General features: G+C 57.9%; 1 protein-coding gene across 2 annotated transcripts; it reads right to left on the bottom strand.

Annotated features, from left to right (window-relative positions):
• Positions 1-57: 57 nt before the first annotated feature.
• On the bottom strand, positions 58-15,834 carry SMARCD2 (SWI/SNF related, matrix associated, actin dependent regulator of chromatin, subfamily d, member 2). 2 transcript variants are annotated; one of them, XM_030466050.1, is made up of 13 exons: positions 15,574-15,834; positions 8,459-8,643; positions 5,844-5,886; positions 5,176-5,298; positions 4,929-5,048; positions 4,139-4,234; positions 3,162-3,263; positions 2,621-2,782; positions 1,733-1,830; positions 1,392-1,527; positions 1,141-1,263; positions 927-1,028; positions 58-798 (listed from the first exon to the last, which is right to left on the bottom strand). In XM_030466050.1, exons 1-13 carry the CDS (start codon positions 15,730-15,732, stop codon positions 745-747), a joined length of 1,503 nt encoding a protein of 500 aa, XP_030321910.1. In that variant the 5' UTR covers positions 15,733-15,834; the 3' UTR covers positions 58-744. The 2 variants fall into 2 exon arrangements, with proteins under 2 accessions (XP_030321910.1, XP_030321909.1); XM_030466049.1 differs by lacking the exon at positions 15,574-15,834 and adding an exon at positions 15,087-15,174.
• Positions 15,835-22,738: the final 6,904 nt, after the last annotated feature.

Here is a 22,738-nt window from a genome sequence, read left to right as displayed (position 1 = left end):
CCCCCAAGAGCTCGTTAGGAGTTGCTAATTATGCAAAAGAGCAGGGAGGGAGGGGGAGAAAGGAATGATTGTCAAAAACTTAACACTAAAAAACTTGGTTACATATAAAAAACAAGGAAAGTGGGGGCTGAGCCAGCCCCAGGGGGGGCCCCTCCCTCCCCAAAACCACTGCATAGATCGAGGCGCTGAGTGCAGGAACTCAATATATTATTCAACTACAAACCCACTGTACAAAAGGCTTTTTTTCTTTTTTTTTTTTTTTTATCTTACTTTCTTTTTTTTTATAAAAACCTGGTCACAAAAATAGTGCAAAACTTCGGGCACCAGGGAGGGGGGGGCTGGCGTTTGGAATGCCAAAACTTTGGTTGAAGAAGGGGCTCGAGGAGGGCCAGGCAGTGGCTCCCACCCCACCCCCTGCTTTATTTTTTTTCATTTTTCTAGGAGGGTTTTTTGGCCATTGGAGAGGAGCAGGCGGGGGTGGGGCAGTGCTGGAGGTGAAGAGGCAAAAAAGCAAGAAGGGTGGCAGTGGGAATTTGAGGAGGGGGGGGAAGGAAAATCAACAGGGGGGACCCTCCACTGTGCTCTGCCTGGAGCTCCCCCAGGGTAAGGGGAGCACCCAGGGGTGCCAGTGGCTCCCAAATCCCTCCAGGCACGTGGGGTTTGTGCAAGTGCTGTGTTTGATTCCAGTCAGTACCCTCAGCTCGGGCTGCGGGAGGGGCAGCAGCTCCCGAGCCCACCCCCCCTTTAGGTGAGGCGGATCCCCAGCACTTGTTCCAGTTCCTGCCGACGCTGCTGGACCTGGAGGGGAGGAAAGGGAAGTGTCAGGCAGGGACAGGGGCTGCCCCCAGGCTTCCCCCACCCCTGCAGCACCCCCCCAGGCTTCCCCCCACCCTTGCAGCATCTCCCCCCCTCCCCCCAGAGCCCACCTTGGCAAAGATGTGTCTGCCCACTGCCTCCTGGGCCCAGGGCTGGTGGTAAAACTCTGCCCGACGCTCCTCCTCGGGGTTCCCAATCACATCCGTGATGATCTGGGGGAGGGACACATGGGGTAAGCAGCAAGAACAGAGCATGCCCAGCCCCTGCCCCTCACCCCCTGCCCCTCACCCCCTGCCCAGCCCTCTGGGGGGGTTGTTTTCAGACCTTGAGGTCCCTTCTCTGGGATTTGATCCATTCCTGGATGAAATCCTGGGGGTTGTTGCTGAAGCTCAGCATGAAATCCCGCTGTGTTTTCAGCTGGTTGATGGACTCAATGGTCTCGTGGATCTACAGGGGAGGAGGGAGGGATGAGGAGCTGCTGTGTCAACCCCTCCCTGCACAAGGGCAGGACACAGATGCCACCAAGCTGCTCCCAGGAGTGCCACCCCCTCCCCCCTTCCTGGGGGCCTCCAGACCTTGGCATCCAGGGAAGCAATCTCCTGCTGGTTGGTGGTGGAAGCCAGGAAGTTGCTCATCTGAGCTTTCAGGGGATCATCCACCTCCACATCAATGTCATAGCAGGCTGTCTTCTTCTGGTCATTGGGGTCCACGCTGGGAGGAAACATAGGGGGTGATGTGGGGGTGCACAGACCACCAGCAGCAACACAACCACCCCACAGACTGCCCCAAGGAACCCCCACAGGGCTTTGCCAGAGTCTTTCCCTTCCAAGTGACTTTGGGCTGGAGATGGCACAGAGCCCACCAGAGATCCCTCCTGTCCCCTGCCAGGGAGGGAGCCACCCCCTGCCAGCCCTACCTGATGGTGTGGTTGATGATGATGGGGTCTGGGTGCTGCAGCAGCCCTGCCAGCTTCATGGGGATCTCAGAGAACCTCATGCGGACACAGTTGAAGATCTGGAGGGGCAGAGCAGAGCATTGGCTCTGGAAAGGGCCCTGGAAAGGGCTGGATTGGCCCAGGGCTGCTTTGTGCCACAGAGCATGGAATCAGTGAGGTTGGAAATAACCTCCAAGGTCATCCAGTCCAACCATCAACCCAGCACCACCAGCCAACTGCCCCACGTCCCTCATCCCCAGGCTCTGAAACCCCTCCAGGGATGATGGGGACTCCAGCCCTGCCCTGGGCAGCTTGGGCCAGGCCCTGACAACCCTTTCCAGGGAGAAATTGTCCCCAAGCCCCAACCTAAATCTCCCAAAAGTTCCTCTTGTCCCATCCCTCGTTCTTTGGGAGCAGAGCCCGACCCCCCCTGGCTCCAACCTCCTCTCAGGGGGTTGCAGAGAGCCACAAGGTCTCCCCTCAGCCTCCTCTGCTCCAGGATCAACACCCACAGGGCCCTCAGCAGCTCCTGGGCAGACTTCTGCTCCAGACCCTTCCCCACCTCTCTTTCCCTTCCCTGGACACACTCCAGCCCCTCAGTGTCCCTTTTCTGACCCAAAACTGACCCCAGGATTGGAGGTGCAGCCTCAGCAGTGCCCAGCACAGGGGATGATCCCTGCCCTGCTCCTGCTGGCCACATCAGTGCTGACACAGCCAGGATGCTGGTGGCCTTCTTGGCCACCTGGGGACACAGTTGCTGGACACAAGCCTTAGGCTGGGCAGTCGAGAGTGTTTTGAACCAAAAACCATTTTTTTTTTTCCCCTGTTTGTCCCAGCAGCCCCCAGGGAGGGGGTGTGGTGGGGGCTGACCTGTCGGAAGTAGCGGTTGCAGTTGATGAACTCCTTCTCGTGGCTGTCCTGCAGTTTGTTGTGTTTGATGTAGAGCCAGAGAGCCTGCATGATGCTGGCACGGGTCTGGGTGTGCACCCCTAGCAGGCGAGCCAGCCGAGGGTCCAGTTTGTACTGGGGGGGCTGCAGGGACACGTGAGGATGCAGAGGGAGGGTGTGGGGCTGTGGTACTCAGCAGGATCCTTCCTGCGGGCACACTGCCCCACACAGCCAACTGGGTCACCAATTGGTGTCACCACAGCCTGTGAGCTCCATGCCCGGAGTTCTCTGTGCAATTTTCCAGCCCCCAACACCTCACACGAGACCCTGATCCAGCCCAGGCCCCTCTGTCCCCCCCCCACCCCTCCCCTTTCAGGCTGCCCCACACAGAGCTGTGCAGGAAAGGGAGCTGGGGGGGGCAGGGCCAGCACCCATCCAGCCCCAGCAACCACACAGCACCCACCCAGCTCCAGCACCTCCCCAGCACCCCTCCAGCCCCAGGACCCCCCAGCCCCAGCCCTACCTGGTGATCCAGCATGAGCAGCAGGGTGCACTTGACGTTGACATCCCCTGGACGCTTCACTTGGAAGCCGTCGGTCTCCTGGGTCGTGGGCAGTCGGTGCCACTGAGGGACCAAGGGGACACTACTCAGCTGCAGGACCACGGTGAGCCACCTCCTGAGGGGCTTTCTGAGGTGCAGAGCCAGAGGCAGGCAGCCAGTGGCCCGGCTCTTGTGGAGGGGACAGCCTGGAGCCCCCCAGCTCTGAGTCTGAGTCTGACCCCAGCCCACCCGCTCCCACCTTGTGCCCCAACCCAGAGGGAGGGTGAGGGGGGCAGTCTGGGTGGGCTGTGGGGGTTCACAGATCTGAACAAGCCCTGCCAGGGGCTCAGACAGCACCTGGGAACAATCCTGCCTCAGCAAGGGCAGGGTCTGCACATCCAAACTCTCACCAACCTCTCCCTGAGTGCAGGGGACTCACCACCCCCCAGCACAGAAATGTTTCTCAGGGGGAACAGCGTGAGGTGGGTGCAGGGAGAGGCTGTTCCAGGCAGGAGCACCCCAAAAAAGATCTTACCGTGCTCACAGGTGGTGCTGAAGCTCCCTGAGGACCTTCCAGCCCAGCTGGGAGGGGACAGGGCAGTCCCTGCTTCCCACCTGGGGCTGGGACATCCCCCTGAGCCATCCTCACCCATACTGGGCCCCAGTTCTGCAAATCAGGAGAACTGGGGGGGCTGCCCAAGCTGCTGCCCCACAGCTCTGCTCTATCTGCTGACTCCAGCCAGGAGAGAGTTCAGAGCAGAGCAGGCAGCAAGCTGCTGCCAGAGCTGTCACAACTTCAGCCCCAGGGAGGAAAAGAGCCCCGAGCCCAGTGAGGGCTCAGCACCACCCCTCAGCACCTTGCTCAAGCCCTTCTTGCCGTGGGGCAGGAGCAGCAGAATCACCTCCTCATTCCTGCAGAGACAGGAGCTCTCCCTGGGTTCAGATTCAGCCCCCCTCACCTCCACCAGATGGTTGTCTGGCCCATACAGCTCCTTGTCCAGCTCAATGACCAGGCTCTTGAAAAAGGAGGAGAACTTCCTCTTCTGCTTGCTTGGCTGCAAAACAGGGGGAGAGACTTGGCCTGAGACCACCAGTCAGAGGGGACTCCAACCAACCAGCACCCAGTGAGCCCAGGGCTGGATCCAGCACAGCCCCAGGACACCAGCACAGCCTTTACCCACCAGCTGCTCACTGGGACTATGGAGAGACTGGAGGGATGGGATGAGAGGGAAGGGTTTCCAGCTGCAACAGGGGAGATTGGAGGGAGAAATTCTTTAGGGTGAGGGTGCTGAGCCCCTGGCCCAGGTTGCCCAGAGAAGCTGTGGCTGGGGTCCCCAGGCACCAAATGCTGCTGCCAGCTTGGGGCATGCCCCTTCCTTATTTTTTTTTGGGTGCCTAAATATTAGAGACCCTACAAGAAAGCTGAGGAGGGGCTTGGGACAAGGGCCTGGAGGGATGGGATGAGGGGGAAGGGTTTGCAGCTGGGAGAGGGGAGATGGAGAGGAGATCTTGGGCAGGGAGAGAGGGAGAAATTGTTTGGGGTGAGGGTGCTGAGCCCCTGGGTGCCCAGGTTGCCCCCAGAAGCTGTGGCTGCCCCATCCCTGGCAGTGTTGAAGGTTGGATGGGGCTTGGAGCCCCCTGGGCTGGTGGGAGGTGTCCCTGCCCATGGCAGGGGTGGCACTGGGGGGGCTTTAAGGTCCCTCCAACCCAACCCATTCCATGACTCTGTAACTCCTGCCATGCTCTTACATCCTCCAGCAGTTTCCCCTCCACACGTAGCTCCCAGGAGGCCACACGCTCACCACCCTCCCCCTCTTCTTTGGCTGGGGTGAAGGTGTTGGAGATGTAAATCCTCAGCTTCCGCTTTTGCTGTGGAACAGAAGACAAAGAAGGATGATGCTTGGAGGGAGATGGTTGGATGGCTGGAGATGGCAGCACCCATGGGAGCAGCCCCCAGCCCCCTCAGCTCCCCCCACCACCCCAGCCCCAAGCCCACCGTCAGGGGTTTCTTTATGGCCTCCTGAATCTCCATCCTCTTCCGAGCAATGGTTTGGTCCAGTTTGCGCTCAAAGGCCAGGAGGTCCATGTAGGCCTGGGATTCTGGGACCAGTTCCCGGATCTGTCCAATGGAAATGATCAGTCCCTCCTGTGCTGGGATGGGGCTGCTCCCCCCTGCCAGCCCCAGTGACATAACTGAGAGTGCTGGGACAACACCCCAAGGAGTCATCGAGTGACCAGGGCAGCGTCTCAGCATCCACGGCTCCTTTCACACACAGACCCCAGCTCTGCCAAGCTCCCCCAGAGCAGGGAGCTCCCTCTGAGCCTGGCACTGCCCCCAGCAGCCTGTCACAGGCAGGTGCTGTCACACCAGATTGTCACCACAGACCCCCAGGAGAGGCTCAGGGGTCTTCAGCCCAAGCCACCTCTTGCTCAAAGTCCTGCTTGTCCAATTCCTGCCCACCCCAAATCCCTCCTTCCACCCCAGAGATGAGACAGAAACCTCCCAGGTTGGTTTAGGACTGAGCAGAGGTGCCCAGCAGGCAGAATGTGGCCCCCTGAGATTCTCCTCTCAGCAGGAACCTCATCACCCCAACTGCCCTGGGGAGGCAGCAGAGTTGAACCATCTCCCTCAGCTCCTTCCCCACAGCCCGAGGAAGCACTCACCCTCTGTGGCAGGACCTTGTCAGCCATCTTCCTCCTTTTCACCCTGTAAAAGGCACACAGAAGAGCAAAAAAGCCTCAACAAATTCCGTGGGACCCTGCAGGACACCTGGGTGAGGAGTTGCTGCCTGTCCCATGCCAGGGCAGCACATGGGGACAACACAGAGCTCTGCTGGGATGCCAGGAGCCCAGGGGCTCTTTTGGTCCCATCCAGGCCAGGAACGGGGCCAGGAGTTGAGGAGGGGAGCAGCAGTGCCAGCTCTGTGCCACCAGGATGACTCAGCCACAGAAGGTCTGGAGGAGAAGGTCCCAAGGTCCCCTCTCTGTGACTTTGGGCTTGCAAGGAAGACCAAAGGCTGTGAGAGCAGCAGCTCCTGGGTTAGTAATGGGAAGAAAATGAGTATGGAATTAAATCCCTGTGGGCCAAGATGACTCCAAGGGGAGGGTGTTGGATGTTTAGAGCTTGTCACCAGGGAAGGAAATCCAGTCCCTAGGCTGGGTTTGCTTCACTGCTTCCCTTGCTTGAAGGTGATGCAGGGCAGGAGCCAGGAGGAGGTGGAACAAGGCAAAGCTGTGGCTGCAGGCATGAACTGGTCTGCAGGATGGTGCTGAGTTTTTGGGAATGTGTTTCAGCTCTGGAAACAGCCACCACACTCTGCCAGTGCTACAAAGCAAAGCCCACTCCTGAATGCTCACTTAAAACCAGATTACAACAGCTCAGCCTTGCTCCTGTAATATTGTTCAGCTTGGAAAGGATGACAGGAATTGAGGAGTTGGAAGGGACCTCAAAAGCCCCTCCAATTGCACTCCAGCAATCCCCTGTCAGAGCAGGGTCACCTCCAGCAGGGCACACAGGGAGGTGTCCAGGAGGGGTTTGAATGTCTGCAGAGAAGGAGACTCCACACCCCCCTGGGCAGCCTGGGCCAGGGCTCCCTCACCCTCACCCTGCAAAAGTTTTTCCTGATGTTTCTGGGGAACCTCCTCTGCTCCAGCTTGCACCCCTTGTCCTCTGGGCTCATCCATCCCAACCCTGACCCCAACTCTGCCAGCCCAGCTCTGCCAGCTCACTGCCAGCCCCTGCCCTCAGCACCACAGCTGGAGGAATTTTAAACACAACCAAGGATGGTGATTCCAGCCCTGCCCTGTTTGATAACCCCCTGTGGGGCCCACACCTCCGTGGGCAGAGGCAGCAGAGTGGCCTCTGGAGCCCCAGCTCAGGTGCAGCTCTGCCCATTCCATTTCAGCTCTGAGCCTCTGATACCCCCCGAGACCACAGGCCCTGGGGTCTCCTCCCCTCCCACCTGCTCCTGGCCCCCCCCCTCAGCCTGTGCCCACCCTGACCCCCTCTTTAATTCACATTCAACCCTGGGGGAAACACTCTCCTCCCACGCTGTGGACATGGGGGTGAAGAGGGCAGCCCCTTTGCCCTGGCACCAAAGCTGGGTGCTCGTGCTGCCATCACGAGGAGTCCAAAGTCCAGCCTGGTGCAGGAGGATGTGTCTGGCCTGGCTGAGGGGGAGCTCAGAGCACTCCTGTCAGCTCTTACTGTCCCATTAATTTCTCCCTGCCCTGCAGGACCTGCAGCTGGCAGGTTCTGATCCCTGATCTGGGATGAGGATCAGGGCTGGGAGTGAGGATGCTCCCCCAGCTGAGCCAGCAGTGGAGCCACAGCCTCCTCTGGCTCCTGCTGTCCTTGCTGGGTGAGAAGCTGCCCCTGCCCTTAATCCCCAGCTGGCTCTGAGGCACCCGAGGGATCTGCAGCTGTGGAGCCAACCAAGCCCTGCAGCACAGCCAGGGAACACCAGGATCCATCAGGGACCTGCCCTGAGAAGCAGAATGGTTTCCAGTCATTGAGAATAGCCTTGTGAAAAATGAGACAGGGAGCAAAGGGCTGAGCAGTGCTGGAAATGAGCGAGGAGCTGCTGGCAGAATCCTGCCTGCAGGGTGCTGAGACCAACCCCAACAAACCATCCTACAAGGAGGGCAGCTCCAGAAGAGCCTCTGGAACCTGCCAGACTTGTCCCACCCCTGTCTGTGCCTGCCAGAGCCAGCCCCAGTAGAAGGGGACAGACTCCAAGGTGCCAGTGCTGGGGCCTCTAGCAGGCACAGACACACACTCAGGCTCTCTGGTTATTGGTGCAGAGATCCGGAGCTGCAAGCAGAGTGATCTCTGCCCCCATCCCCAGGGAACAGCCCTCAGCACTGGCACCTTTCCCACTGCCTGCTCTGCCAGCTGGGGGGGTCTGCAGGCAAAGCCAGGAGTGTTCCCACCCTGCACAGGGCTGGGAGCTGCAGCCAAGAGCCACTGGGGGAAGGGTTTGCAGCTGCAAGAGGGGAGATGGAGAGGAGATCTTGGGCAGGGAGGGAGGGAGAAATTGTTTGGGGTGAGGGTGCTGAGCCCCTGGGTGCCCAGGTTGCCCCCAGAAGCTGTGACTGCCCCATCCCTGGCAGTGTTGAAGGTTGGATGGGGCTTGGAGCCCCCTGGGCTGGTGGGAGGTGTCCCTGCCCATGGCAGGGGTGGCACTGGGGGGGCTTTAAGGTCCCTTCCAACCCAAGGCAGTCAGAGATGTGATGACCCAGGAGGTGATGGAGTCCCCTTCACCCTGCCCAGCCCTTACCCTCTCCGTGGGGTGGCCATTGGTGGCTGTGCCTGGGGGGTCAGCAGACGTTTCCTGAAGGGATCCATCATGGCCTGGGGCAGCCCTGGCCTCAGGGGGGAGGCTGCTCCGTAGGGGGGGGCTCCGGGGGGTCCCACCTGCAGCCCCGCCATGGGCATGCGGCTGCCCGGCGGCATTCCTGGGCGCTGGCAGGGAGAGAAGAGAGGAGAGGAGAGGAGGAGGGGGTCAGACACTGCCTAGGGGGTGAGGGGACCTTCACTGGGGACCAGCAGACACCACCCACCCTCCCCCTGCTTCCTCGGGAGAGATTTCCAAGCCCCGTGCCCTGCTCTGGGAGAGAGGCAGGGAGAAGGGAAGGACTTTGGGAGCTGCAGCATTCCTCACTGCAGGAAGAGTGCTGGGAAAGGAGGGGGGGGACAGGCAGAAGTCCCCCCCCCCTGCAGGCACCCAGCCAAAGCCATCAGTGGCCCCAAACCATCAGCACACCAGAGGGGACACAGGAGCTGGAGCTGTGAGGAGGGTCAGGGGGCTGCAGAGCCCATACCCAGGGACATCAGTGCTGGCAGATGGGATGCACAGGAGGGGAGCAGGCAGGAAGGAAACTCAGCTCCTGGGCACAGAGCACAGAGGCAAAAGCTCACCCTGCCAGCACACCCCCTGCCTCCACCCTCCCTCCCCCTCCAGGGACCCAGGAAGGGATTTTATGAGCCAGAACCTCATACCCAACCCTCAGGCACTTGGTCCTGACCCAGACAGCACCTGCAGCCCCTCAGATCTCCCGGGGCAGAGCAGCTTGGCAACCCAGCACCCACATCCCCAGCTCTACACCTCATGCAGCCCCCAGCAACAGGGTCACAGCACTCCATGACCCTCCAGCAGCCCCTCCATGCTCCAGCCTGGAGCCAACAGCCTCCCAGGATCCTTTGATCCTCCTCAAGCTGGGAGAGCCACAGAGCCAGCAGAGCAGCATTTCTGCCCTGCCACAGGCTCCTGACGTGCCAGGACAGCCCCCACAGCTCCTCTCCCGATACCCTGAGAAGAGAGCCCAGCACAAGCTGATGAGCTTGTCTGCATCTATGTATTAATTAGGGTGTAGCCCCTGGTCACAGCAGAGCAGAGCTCATCCGCAGCCCCCCCGGGCAGGCTCAGCAGGAGCCACAACACCCTCACCCCCTCTGTGAAAAGCTGGGAGACACAAAACCAAGAGCTTCTTGAGTTGCTCTGGCTCTGCAGCCTGAGGCTATGGGTGTTTCTGTGAGTGGGATAACCCAGAAGCACACCACAGGAAGCATCTTGCAGGTGAGTGGCAGGAGGTGACAGGGTTGGTGCCACACGTGGGGTCTCAGCCACACAGAGAAGGTCCGGGCAGAGCCCCTCACACACCCAGATGCCATCTCCCACTTTTGCTCAGCTTTCCTTTGAAGCTGCACATCCAGAGCCTGGGCTCATGAATCTGCTGCAAGGCAGAGCCTGTTCCTGCCTCCTAACAGCCCCCAGATGTTCCTCTCCTTTTGATCAGCCACGTTTGCACAACTCCTCGTGACACGCGGGGCTGCGCAGGCATTGCCAAGAGCTGACCAGGGCCAGCAGCAACTCTTCTGCTGCCAAAAAAATCACAAGGCAACAACCCAATTTATCTGGGTTTCTCAAGAAAAACCCCAAGGCAGAGCTGGAAGGAGAGGCAGCACCCAGATCCACACCCCTTTGCAAAATGAAAACCCACAGGTGCTACACCAACAGTATGGGCAGGTACTGCTGGAGGCTCCAGGAACTCCGCTGACTCAGTCTGAGAGCTTTGGGAGAAGAGAATCCTGAAATTTTCCATCAGGACTTTGGGAGCCCCAAGAAAAGCTGCTTGGTACCAAGGCTGCAGAGCCCTTGGGAGCATGGGGAAGAGGGATGGGGCATTTGGGGAAACCCCTGTCCCTGAGTGTTTCTCAGCCCCACATGGCAGACAGTGATCAGAGCCATGGGGAGAGCAGTCCGAGGTCAGGGAAGTTCCCTGTGTGACAACACCACAGCCCCTTCCCCACAGAGTCCCTGTCAACAACTTGCTCAGCCTGAGGTGACATGGCCATAACTGGTTTCCATCCTTTACCCAGGGATTCTGGCAACACCTCCATGCCCAGAGGACTCTCCTGCTTCCCTCTGCCACTCCGTGGGTCACGTTTCTGTTCTATCCCTGAAACAAGAAGATTTGGAGGCTGGCTGAGTCCTCTGGGAGGGCCTTTGGCAGCTCCAGGTGAGCAATACCTTCTCGTGCAGGGTCTCCCACGCATCCATCTGCTCTTCAGAGGGCCAGAAACTGCTTGGTTACAAGGAGAGGAGAAACCTCTGTCAGCAGGGAGAGACTCAGTACCAGGGTGAAAGAATCTGTCAGAACTTGAGACTCTAATGTCACCTCCACAAACATCTGAGAATAATCAGCCACAGTCAAGCTGCAGGGGAGCTAGCTCCTGCCCACCAGGGACCCACATTTCATCACTTGGATGAGCTAAATAAATAAAAAATAAGGCAAGAATCCTCCGGGTGGATGGTTTGTTCCCCTCAGTTTCCCCTCAAGACTTGTAAACTGAGAAGGGAGAAACCTCTTGGCAAAACCTCTCTCTGCCTCATGTCCAGCCCCTCAGAAGCTGCAGCTCCCCAGCCTCAGCTCACACAAACACAGCCTTAATTTTCCAGCTAAGCCAGGAAGCCCTGGTGGGATTCAGCCTGCTTCCAGCCCCTTTGGAAGCCCTGGAAATCAGCAGGATGCAAGGGGACTTAAATTCAGAAAATTTTACTAGAGCTGCTCCAACTGAGGAGACCTTTCCTCAGCCCCTTCCTGAGCACACCCCTCAGCCCCTCCATCCACCTCCTTCACCCTCTGGGTGCTGCCTGCTCCTCCCCCCCCCCCATGTCCGTGGGGGTGGGCAAAGGGGGCAAACCTCCCATGTTCAGCTCTGAGGAACAAGCTGGACCTTGTCCAGCCCTCCCAGCAGGGAATGAGCAGAGTCGTGTGGAAAGGGGACAGAAAGCAGCTTGTTTGTGTTCCTGCCAAAGGCGAAGGAAGGGCCGGGCTGGCTGGGGCCAGGCTGGTTCATCCCAGGTCAAGGCACAGACCCCTGGTGTTTGGGGAGCTCCAGCTGGATCCACTGGGAGGCTGGAAGGTTTCCTCATGGACCTTCCCTGGCACACCAGGAGCCTCCCACCCAGCCAAAGGCCCCTTCTTGAGGAAGGGCAGGCCAGGAACCAAGAGGCTGGCAGCAGAAAGGGCAGACAAGAGAAGCAGGAAGCTGCAGGATGCATCTTCAAGAACTCAGGCTGGAGAAAAGCAGGGTTTTAAAAAACAGCTCCAGAGCCTCTTTATCTTCCTTCCCTGACCACAGCTCTTCCCAACACACATTCCCTCTGAGGGGGAAAGGATCTTCCCAACACACATCCCATTTTGCTCTGTCCAGAAAGCCAGGATCCAACTCTGCACACCCCATCAGGCAGGGAGCAAGAGCTCACATGCATCCTGGCCCGGGGCTTTGGGAGCAGAGCCCTGGCCTGGTGCCAGGCAGCCACAGCTCCTCCTGCAAGTTCCTTCCATGCCTGCTTGGACTGCCGAGCTTCCCAGCAGCACAGATGCAAAAGCAAACCCTGTCCAAAGGGGACCTGAGCTTCATGCCAGGCTGGTCTCAAGGAGAGCTCAGCTGCCTGAAGCCACCACTCAAGCCAGGGCTTCAAGACGGAGCAGACACCCCGCAGAACACCCCAAAAGGGTGCTGCCTTACCCCTCTCTGCTCCTCAAAAGGGTGCTGCCTTACCCCTCTTTGCTCCTTCTTATCTGTCAGCAAACCCATCCTGGGAGGGTGGCAGGAGGAGCCTGGGTTGGGGTTGGCAGAGGTCCTCAGCCGGGAGGTGAAGGTGTTATCCAGATGGCTCCAAGTTCTCCAGAAGCACTTTGCTCCCTGGCAAGCCCCTAAACTACCCCAAAACAGCTCCTGGGGGTTGGAAGATCTGCTGAAGTTTGATCCATGAGAAGCTGCAGGAGTCAGACTGCTCCTCAGCTAAAAGCCAGAGATGAGGAAATAGTAAATGAAAGGGAAAAGGGCAAAGACACTGAGCAGATCCAGGGCATGTGCTGGCAACATCCCAAGCACCAGTGGAGATGTTTGGCTCCAGAGAACCTTTCTGCCCACCTGCAGATGTTACAGGGCAGAGAAAGGAAAAGTCACGGGGATTCAAATCACAACAAAGGTGTTACCACAAGCAGGAACAAGGAACAAAGGTGTTGAGTTCCTGCTTGGAAGAGAAACTCTGGCAGCCTCTAATGCAGGAAGGAGCAGACAAGGCAAGAGCAGAGAGGTGCTCTGCCCCTCATGCTGCTGCAGTGCTGAGTGCCCAGGGATCTGCTCTGAGAAGGCCCCTGGGAGGCAGAGGGAGAGAGGGCTCTCGACAGCAAGTTCTGGAGATGTCCATCCCACTGGAACGTTTCCCCAGGAGAAACAAAGGGTGCTGTGGTCTCTGTTGTTGCCTTCCTCCCTCTTTCTCCAAGAGAACAGCATTCATCTGCTTTCTATAATCACTTAAATTAACTCAAGCCTCAGCCTGTGATGAAACCTGCCTTGGAAACCATCTCCCTTGGGAAGGGTGGGGTCACCCACCCCGAGCAGCATCACAGCTCTGTGCAGCTTTCTGGTGCAGCTCCAGCCCTGGCTGGGGCCTTCAGACCCTCTGTGAGCCAACCCCCACCACTGGACCAGCAGGAACACTGTTCTGCTCCCAAGAAGATGGGGCTGATCTCTTCCTGTGCTGCACCACACCCTCTCCAACATGTCCAGGCCACTCCATCTTTCACCTGGCTCCATCCCAGCCACCTGCATTTCTCCAGCCCCTCCATCCCAGCCACCTGCACAGGTTTCTCCACAAAGCACAACTCCATTTTCCCTTGTGTTGTTGCCTGCCCAGGGATGGGGTCCTGGAGCTGCAGCTGCTCTCAGGGTTTGGAGCTGCCCAGACTGCAGCAGCCCGCAGGACCCAGGCTCCTTCTCACTACCAAGTGCCAGCAAAGCCCTTTTAAGGAGCCACCTCACCAATGTCCCCCCTCTGCACCAGCAAAGCACGAGCATGGGGGAAGCTTGAGGCCAGAGCACTGCTTTGCACAGTCCAATCTCCACCCCACGGAGCAGAATCCAGTCCCTGCCACAGCATTCATCTGGTAACTCAACAAAAACCTCTCCTCAGCCCCAAACTTGCACCTGGATAAACAGAAGGAAGGCTCCTGCTGGCTCAGTTGACACCAGGTGGCATAACCTCAGCAGCCACTGCCACCAGTGCTGGGACAAGGACTAGGAGAGGGACTCTGCTTGCAGACCTCCTGCCCAGCAACCTGATGGAGCTGGGTTCATCCTCCTCCTCCTGGAAAAAACCTTCTCCTTCCTGCTCCAGGCACAGCCCCAGAGCCTGCCTGCTCTGGGAACACCAGTTCCCCAAAGGGTTCCAAATTGATTCCAAAAAGAGTTCCCCAAGGGAGTCATCCTCTTGAATTCCCTACTTGTAAACAACCAGCAGGCATGCAAGGATGTCAAAAGGATGAGCATATGTTTAATAATCCAGTGATTAGAGAGCCCCTAAGCACTCAGTGCCATGGGTGGGGGCTGCTGCATCTCCGAGTGCCCCAATAATGAAGTTCCTCATTAACCCAGGGAGTAATGAAGCAGAGAAGTCCCCCGGGTATGGCCAGAGGAGGGGAGGGGCTGTTTCCCCCCAGCCTGGGAACTGCAAAACAAAGGGCAGACCCTGGGGATCCTCTCCACACCCCAAGCTGCCAGGCAGCTGCAGCTCCTGGCCAGACATGAGATGGCCACCAGCCCTGGGGCTGGAGCAGCCAGACACAGCAGTGACATCCACGGGGTGCTCCCAGCACCTGCTGCCACCCCCAGGGCAGGAGGACAGCAGGCATATGGCACCTTGTTTACCCACAGCATTCCCGTCAGCCTCCAGCTTCCCTGCTGGATTTTGCAACCTGCCACACACAGGAGGTCAGGGCAAAGGATTCAGCATCTGCCCAGCCCGAGCTGCCCTCGATTCACACTCACCCCCACCTCCAGCTACCAGCTCAGTTCTCAGCCCCGGGATTTTTTGGCATTTTTAAGGGCTACAGAGAGAAGTTCCTCCCCCCCCCCCCCATCCTTGTTGTTGTTAAAGGACTTTCCAAGCTGGAAATTCCTTCAGCTTGCTTTATCCCTAAGTTTTAATTCATGCAAATGAGGCAGCAGCTCAGGAGGAGGCGATCAGGGGATGAGAAGGTGTTGCACAACCAGACTCCTCCATTTCCAGCTGGCCTGGAAGATCTCTCCACCAGAAAAACCAGAATAATCCCCCAGCCCAGGAGCAAACCCACGAGCTGGGGGTGCAAGGGGGAGACGGCAACTTGAGTGTAGGTCAGGACATCACTGCTGACAGGAGGTGCTCAGGGGGGAAATGGGAGATTTCCCTCGTTTTTGGAGGGCAGGAGGACTTTTCCCCAAACATTACCAAGCCCCTGTTCCCCTCTCCCACCTCTGGACCATCTCCCCAGCTCCTTCCCGAGGATCTCAGCCTGCAAAGCCCCGTGCTTGGTGTCCTCCCCTCCTCCCCCTCTGCCCGGGCCCATCGGAACCTTTCGGGGCAGCTTCGTGAAGGGAAACGGAATCGGAACCAGGCCCGGGCCCACCGGAGCTGCTGGGCCCGCTGGGGTCCCCCCGGTACCGGGCTCCAGCGCTGGGTCCTGCCCGGTGCTCAGCGGGTGCCCTGGCGACGCCGTTGTCCCCTTCACCGATTTTTTTAGGGGGGAAAGGGAGGAAAAGTGAGAGCACGGAGGAGGGGGAGGGGAGGGGGCACGGAACGCGTGGAGGGATCCGAATTAAAACCGGCAGGAAACCGCCGGGAGCCGGGGCTGGAGCCGCGGGTGCCGGTGCCGGCCCAGCCCCAGGTGAGGGACCCCCGGGGTGTGCCTGGAGCCGGCGGAGGCACCAGGGCCGCGGGCCCAACGGCGCAGGGAAGGCCCCAACGCCCGGCCCAGAGCCCTCCCCCCCCCCTGCCCCAGGCCTGAGGGGACCTCAGCGCCCCCCGCTCCCCTCACACCGCTCCCCCCCCCATCCCCTCACCTGGTACTGCGCGGCGGCCGGGCCCATGGGCCGGTAACCCGGGGAGGCGGCGGAGGGAGCGGGGCTGGGGCCGCGGAGGATGGCGGCTCCGGGCCCCGGGGGCGGCGGGGCGGCGGCGGGGGGCAGGGGGCTGAGCGGGAAGGCTCCGCGGGCGGACATGGCGGGGCAGGGGGCAGGGGAGCGGGGACCCCCCCGCCCGCGCTGTTTACTCGGAAGCGGCGGCGGAGACGGCGGCAGCGCGCGGCACCCGCTGGCCCCGCCCCCTCTGCGGGGGTCACTCGCCCCGCGCCCTGACCACGCCCCCCCGCCTGGCCACGCCCCCACCCTGCGCGGAGGCTCCGCCCCCCAGCCGGCCTGGGGCGTCGTCCGCGCGCGTGCGCAGACGCGTGTGCAAGGGCGCGTGCGTGCGTGTGCACGAGTGTGTACCTGTGTGTGCACGGGTGTGTATGCACGTGGGTGTGAGAGTGTGCGCGGGTGTGTGCACGAGTGTGTCTGTGCGCTTGAGGGGGTGTGTGTGCGCACGGGTGTGTGTGTGCACGAGTGTGTACCTGTGCGTGCACGGGTGTGTATGCACGTGGGTGTGAGTGTGTGCGCGGGTGTGTGCACGAGTGTGTCTGTGCGCTTGAGGGGGTGTGTGTGCGCACGAGTGTGTACCTGTGCGTGCACGGGTGTGTATGCACGTGGGTGTGAGTGTGTGCGCGGGTGTGTGCACGAGTGTGTCTGTGCGCTTGAGGGTGTGTGTGTGTGTGCACGAGTGTGTACGCTTGGGTGTGCGTGTGTGTGCACGAGTGTGCGCTTGGGTGTGCGTGTGTGTGCACGAGTGTGTACGCTTGGGTGTGCGTGTGTGTGCACGAGTGTGCGCTTGGGTGTGCGTGTGTGTGCACGAGTGTGTGCGCTTGGCTGTGCGTATGAGTGCACGGGTGTGTGCATGTGTGTGTGTGTGCGTTTGTGGTTGTGTGCGTGTGTGTGCACGGGTGTGTGCATCTGTGTGAGCAACCCGCGTGCCGGGGTGTCCTCTCTGTCCCCGAAGCAGACGGAGCTGTGGGAGCCGCTCCGTAGCGCAGCGCTGCGGGGAGTTGCGGGGCAGCAACGCGGGAGGGGGGGGAGGGCTCCGCCTGGAGCCTCCTCCAGAGCTGCTGTCTCCTCCGGTACCTGGAGGGGCGACAGGAAAGGGGGGGGAACACGGGGGTGTAGGGAGAGGACAAGAGGTAAGGGGTTAAAACTTGGAGAGAGGAGACTGAGGAATTGGGAATTAGGAAGGAATTCTGTGGGGTGAGGGTGCTGAGCCCCTGGAGCGGGTTGTCCGGGGAAGTTGTGGAAGGTCCATCGCTGGAAGCACCCAAAGCCGCGTTGGATGGGACTTGGAGCAAGCTGATGTCGTGTGAGGGGTCCCTGACCCCAGGGTCCTTCCCAATCCACCCCTTCTATGATTCCAGGATTCTTTCCCATTCTCCCCACTTTCCCCCCGTGTTCCAGACCTCACTCCCCCATCCCAAAGTCCCTACTCCCACTTGGCTGCCGGGAGAGCTCCCTGCATGGGGCAGCGGTGCCCGATGGATCCCAGCACTGGGCAGCAGAGCGGGGCTGCAGGGAGCATCTCCCGGGGGGGCTGCAGAGCTCGGGGGGTTTCATCTTCCAATTGTTTCGCTGCCGCGGAGCTTTGGCAGCTCTCACCCCGCCTCTTTGGTTCAGTCCTTCTCCAGGGATCGGAAGATCCTGGGGCAAATCCCATTGTCCCCTTTCATAGAATCATAGAATCATAGAATTAGCCGGGTTGGAAGGGACCTCAGAGATCATCTAGTCCAACCCTTGACCCACCGGAGCAGTTGCTAGACCATGGCACTGAGTGCCACATCCAGTCTTTTTTTAAATGTCTCCAGGGACGGAGAATCTACCACCTCACCGGGCAGTCCATTCCATAGCCTGATCACCCTCTCCGTGAAGAAATTCTTTCTAATATCTAACCTAAACCTCCCCTGGCACAACTTAAGACTGTGTCCTCTTGTCTTGTGAAGCCGAAAAAGGCCAAGCAAAACTGTTTAGAGACAGAGTTTGAGTCTTTAAACAGCAAAGGTATTTATTTTCGGATCCGGGGAACCCCCAGCTTGTGCTGGACAAAGAGTTCCAAGGGTTAAGGGAAAGGGTTAGGATATTTATACAGTAAAAGGGGAGGTTACATCATCCTTACATACATATTCATAACAGGTGGAGTCTGGGCGGAGTTGTCTTTTTGGGGATGTGTTCGGGGGTCTTTGGGGGTCTTCAGATGAAGTAACGAAGTCTTCCTCAGGGTTGAACTTTTTACCTTTCTTGCTCTTGATGTCTTCATCCCCTTGTTATAGAGGATAATTGGACCCTTGCAATAAAACTTCCCCTTATCTGCTAGTTCTGGCAGCCTCATCCTGCCTTTCGTGCCGGTGTTTGCACTCCCCCAGTGCCCAGCTGTTTCAGTGGTGCCAGAATTTACACTTCTAATTATCTCCAAGACCGAAATTAATCCCGTTAGGGTATTGACATGTCTCATCTGCTTTTGGTCACTTCTTTCTTAGTTTATCCCTGAATTCTACTGGTTATGAACACAAATTCATTAACATATATTACAAGTTCTAATTCTACATAAAGTAAATTCACACAAACAGTTTGGCCTGATCCACTCTCTTCTTCACTTGTTGAAGGTCGTCTGTGAAAAGAGTCCAGTTCCCACCTCGCTACAGCCTCCTTTCAGGTAGTTGTAGACAGCACAGTTGTAGACAGTTTCCCTGAGCACAGCCTGGAGCTCCAGGGCACCGTGCCAGGTGCTGGGTTTGAGCTCCTTATGGGACATTTCCAGAGCTGCGGGGACCCCAACGATGCTGAAGTTCCTCTTCAAATTCTGAACTTCTCCAGCATGCTTCCAGCTGCCCAGGGGATGCTGATTGAGGGACCTTCTCCTCATCACCCCGGAGCAAATGGGATTCCTCTGGCAGCTCCTTGTCTGAGGCTCAGGCTGAGGCTTTGTTCGGCAGACCCGGTGATCAGTGAGGGGGAGGTGTGGTGCCTCTGCTGGCTGCACAGACCTGGGGGTGAAAAATCACCTGGGGTAAAAATCAGAAGCATCCAAGCATGGTTTTCAACTGGGCTTCCCTCTCTGGGGGTCAGCACAGCCTCTGGAGGCAGATCCAGCTCACACACATGTCAGAGCCATGCTGCTGGCCTGATCCTGCTTTGGGGATGGAAAGGAGGTTTTAGGTTGTCACAGCAGCACTCCTAAGAGGTGGAAACATCTCCCTGCTGGACAATCACAGGAGAAGGAGGAAGGCAGCAGGGACCAACACTGATGAGCAGCTCTGACCATGTCGAGGAAGTCACCAAGCCCCGAGGCCAGGATGGCTGTAGAGATGTCCCCCAAAAATCTCTGCTCCCAGGGAAGGACCAAGGGAAACCACGAGAGAAGCACCAAGCAAAATCTGGATTTTGCAGGTTCCACCACTGGTAGGTTTTATTTCTTGAGGAGGTTGAAGTAGTTGGCCTGGTGGAAGATGTGGTTGTGCTTTCCATGGGTTCACCTCCTTCCCAGGCCCCAGCAGCTTCCAGGAGAGCATTAAAGCCAGAAGCTTTTTGGGACAGTGGGACGGAGAAGGCTTTGGTTCCGAAGTGATGCAGAAGCCTGGGTGGCAGGGACAAGTTCCCTGTAGGGATCTCAACATCTCAAGCCCTCTCCCTCTTAGAGTGGGACCACAGCACCACCAGATGTCACCCCTCCAGCATTTCATACCAGCACCTTCTGCCCCTGTCCACCTTGTGTCCTGAAGATCTCTTGGAGGTGAACCCACTCCTCCACCTGACCATCCACCACCCTGTTTCTCTCAGATCTGCAGTGGTGACCTCAGCCCATGAATCCATTGTTCTGCCCTGGGTTTCCCTGCCTGACAGTGACATCCCCAGGGATGATTTCCCCTCCCAGCTTCAGGCCCTCTGGCTCTGTGGTGCCCCTCAGCATCTCAGGGCTTCACACCTTGAGCCAGTTGATGGTGGAAGGGTCCCAGCAGTGTCCCTGAGGACACCTCTCCCTTCACCTGAGCAGACAGGGTTCTTGTTTTGGAGGTTCAGTCCCTGCTTTTGGTGTCACCCTCAGGCTGGCTGCTGCTGCAACATCCTCATACAGCCAAGAGTCTCTGCAAGCCCACACCAACCCCAGCTCCATCTGGGTCCAACCCCTGACCCAGCTCTTCCTGACACCTCATGTAAGGCGTGCAATGAGGTTCCCAGCCAGGTAACTCAGGTGTTGAATTTTTAATAACCTGTAAAAAGGTTTCCCTGCAGTGAGGGGAAGGTGTCTCCTGGTTTATCCTGCTCTGAGCTGCAATGGGGCTGAGTTTGTCACCTCAGTCATCCCTCAGTGGGTGCTGGCTTTCTCTGGAGCCACCTCTCAGAGGTTGGGTGATGGCTGGGGATGGGTTGTGTTGCCTGTAGTGTGGGGACAACCCCTGTGGGTCACCTTAATCTGTGTGGGTTCAGTGAGAGGCTGGGCTCAGAGGGCAGACAGGCACAGAATCACAAAGGGTTTGGGTTGGAAGGGACCTTAAAGATCATTGAGATCCATTCCCAGCATGGGCAGCCCAGGCTGGGATTTAATAAAGCTTCTGGCTTTAATGCTCTCCTGGAAGCTGCTGGGGCCTGGGAAGGAGGTGAACCCATGGAAAGCACAACCACATCTTCCACCAGGCCAACTACTCCCACCAGCCCAGGGCTTCATCCAGCACCTCCAGGGATGGGGCAGCAACAACCTCCTGGGCACCCTGTGCCCCTCATGTGGCATTTGGTGTGGTGGGACAGAGCTGAGACAAATCCCATGTTGCCCAACTCAGCCCAGATGCTCTGATGGGGAAGGGAGCAGCAGAACAATCAGCTTAAGACTGTTCCTGCCAGAAATCCCAGACACACTACGCCAGGCAGCTCAGCCGGGCTCCCCAGCACATCCCTGGCATCGTTTCCAGCCCCATCCTTCCCTCTGACAGCGATGCCAGCCCTGCTCTGTCACCTTCACAGGGGTGTCCAAGGTCCCCTCTGCCTCCCTGGCTATGGGCAATTTCCCTCCTGATCCCAAAACCTTGTAAAAAGCGTTTAAAAGCGTGAAGCTGAACTTTTCCTGCTTGTCTCTCCTCAGGGGTTTGAGGCGTTCGGTCAGGATGGTGCCAATGGGATCAATCCCGGTGGAAAAACTTCAGCGCTCTTCCCCAAAGCATCCAGGAGACTTTCCCAGCACCTCCAGCCCTTCCAGAAACCCTCACAAGAGGGCACTGAAACACCGTCCTGATGGGACTCGGTGGGAACTCCATGAAGTCCCCTTGGACCTTCCCCTCGGGTCTCTCGTGGAGGCACCAGCGGACACGTCTCAGGGATGCTCCTGCCCCACACCGTGGTGTCCGTGTCCCTGGTGTCCCCTTCCCAGGGGGGACACCTTAAACGGGGGGATTGGGAGCTCAGTGGTGTAAGCACCTCCTCCTCTTGCTGCTTCTGGGGCTGGGATCAGCAAAAGCAACCAAATCCCTTAAGGTTTGTGTTTGTTGGGGGTCAACCCCCTCTCTCTGCCAGCAAAAAAAAATAAAAAAAAAAGCAACAAAAGCCTCAACCTGGGTGGAGCTGTGCTCTGCAAAGCTGGGAGTGCTTAATTGCTCTTAATCTAATCAATGCAAAGCACATTAATTCTCCTGGAAACATTGGGTCTTTACCAATAGCAACACCAATGATTCCATATAAATCAAATTTAGCAGCCCATAAACGTTTGTGCATCCCATGGACATATTCACCCTCATAAAAAAAACCCATCAATTGCTGCCTGACTGGATTAGTGGAAATAAATGGCAGAACTTTATCTGTGGGCAAAACCACATGAAAGAGACACTTGGAAAATGCTTTTGTGTTGATTGCTGCACAAGCTGCCAATGCTGCTCGGCTTCTTCAAACCTCTCTGAATTGCACATAATTAAAGGGATTGGAAAACCTTCAGTGGCTGCATTATTAAAACGTCCCTTTTGCAAGTCCCCAAGCACCTGGGCTGGCAGTTTTTTGGGGATGAGGGGAATGAAACCAGCATAAGAGGCATGGAGCTTTGTGGGGTGGGGGCAGGATAAGTCTGTAGTGAGACAGGACCAGGTGCCCTGAGTTATTGATGAGTGGGTGTGGGTTCACCTGTGTCTGGCCTCCCTCCTGAGCATGTGCAGGAGCAGGGGGCCAATAAGAGAGCAGCTGACACCCATGGAGAGGGCTCTCACTCTTCAGTGAGGATGGAGAAGCCCACAGCTTGAGGAGCCCCAGGAGCAGGCAAGAAGGGGTAGATCCCAGAGCCCCAGGAACAGCCCTAGGACATCGTCCAGGAATGGGCTAAACCCCGAGGCCTCAGGATCAACCCTAGGAGCAAGAAGGGCTCCTTCTGCTACATAAGTCCTTTTTCCTTCTCTTTTTTAAGTGAAGGTCAACCAAGAGAAATTGTCTGCTAAAGGGAAAAAGAGTTTGTGCTGTTCAGCTCTTTAAAATGAAGACCGTGAGGTGGTTTTATTCCAGTGTGAGCATCTCTGGGGGAGCAAAGCCTCCAGTGGAATAAAGGTACAAAAGGGAAGTGGTGGCTGGGAGGAAATTGGATGAAAAATGAGGCTGAGGCTTCCAGCAGGCAGCAGGATTATCCATGTGAGCAAACCCTGAGGGCACAGGTGGGTTCTCCTACAGGGACTGGGAGGTTTGAGATGCTTCATTCCCACTGAAGTTATTGGGGAACTGGAGGAGATGAGGTCATTTGGGAGGCCAAGATTGGTCTGGATGATTGAAACTATTTGGTTCAATTTTGATTGATGTGCCTGTGAATCTGCAGCAGGACGAATGAGGAGCAAGTTAGGGAGGTTTAGGTTGGAGCTTGGGGACAATTTCTCCCTGGAAAGGGTTGTCAGGGCCTGGCCCAGGCTGCCCAGGGCAGGGCTGGAGTCCCCATCATCCCTGGAGGGGTTTCAGAGCCTGGAGATGTGGGGATGAGGGACATGGGGCAGGGGTGGCCTTGGCAGGGATGGGGAAAGGGTTGGACTCCAGGATCCTGAAGGGCTTTTACAGACCAAAACAATTCCATGATTCTATTAGTAGGAGGTTTCTAAGCCATGGGTTGTGTCTCCTCCATGTCAGGGCTATGCCTTGTCTT

This window comes from Calypte anna, chromosome 27 (assembly GCF_003957555.1).
Source record: "Calypte anna isolate BGI_N300 chromosome 27, bCalAnn1_v1.p, whole genome shotgun sequence".
Classification (NCBI taxonomy): Eukaryota; Metazoa; Chordata; class Aves; order Apodiformes; family Trochilidae; genus Calypte; species Calypte anna.
Note: the sequence above shows the minus strand (reverse complement) of the source record. Positions and strands in the feature narration are given on the sequence as shown.

What these genes read in the sequence shown, in the direction of transcription:
- SMARCD2 (XM_030466050.1), bottom strand. Translation starts at nt 15,732, where the DNA reads ATGTCCGCCCGCGGAGCCTTCCCGCTCAGCCCCCTGCCCCCCGCCGCC. An exon ending in CCATAAAGAAACCCCTGACG is followed by an intron (nt 5,049 to 5,175) that starts GTGGGCTTGGGG and finishes TCTGTTCCACAG; the next exon opens with CAAAAGCGGAAGCTGAGGAT. An exon ending in CAGACAACCATCTGGTGGAG is followed by an intron (nt 3,264 to 4,138) that starts GTGAGGGGGGCT and finishes TTGGTCCCTCAG; the next exon opens with TGGCACCGACTGCCCACGAC.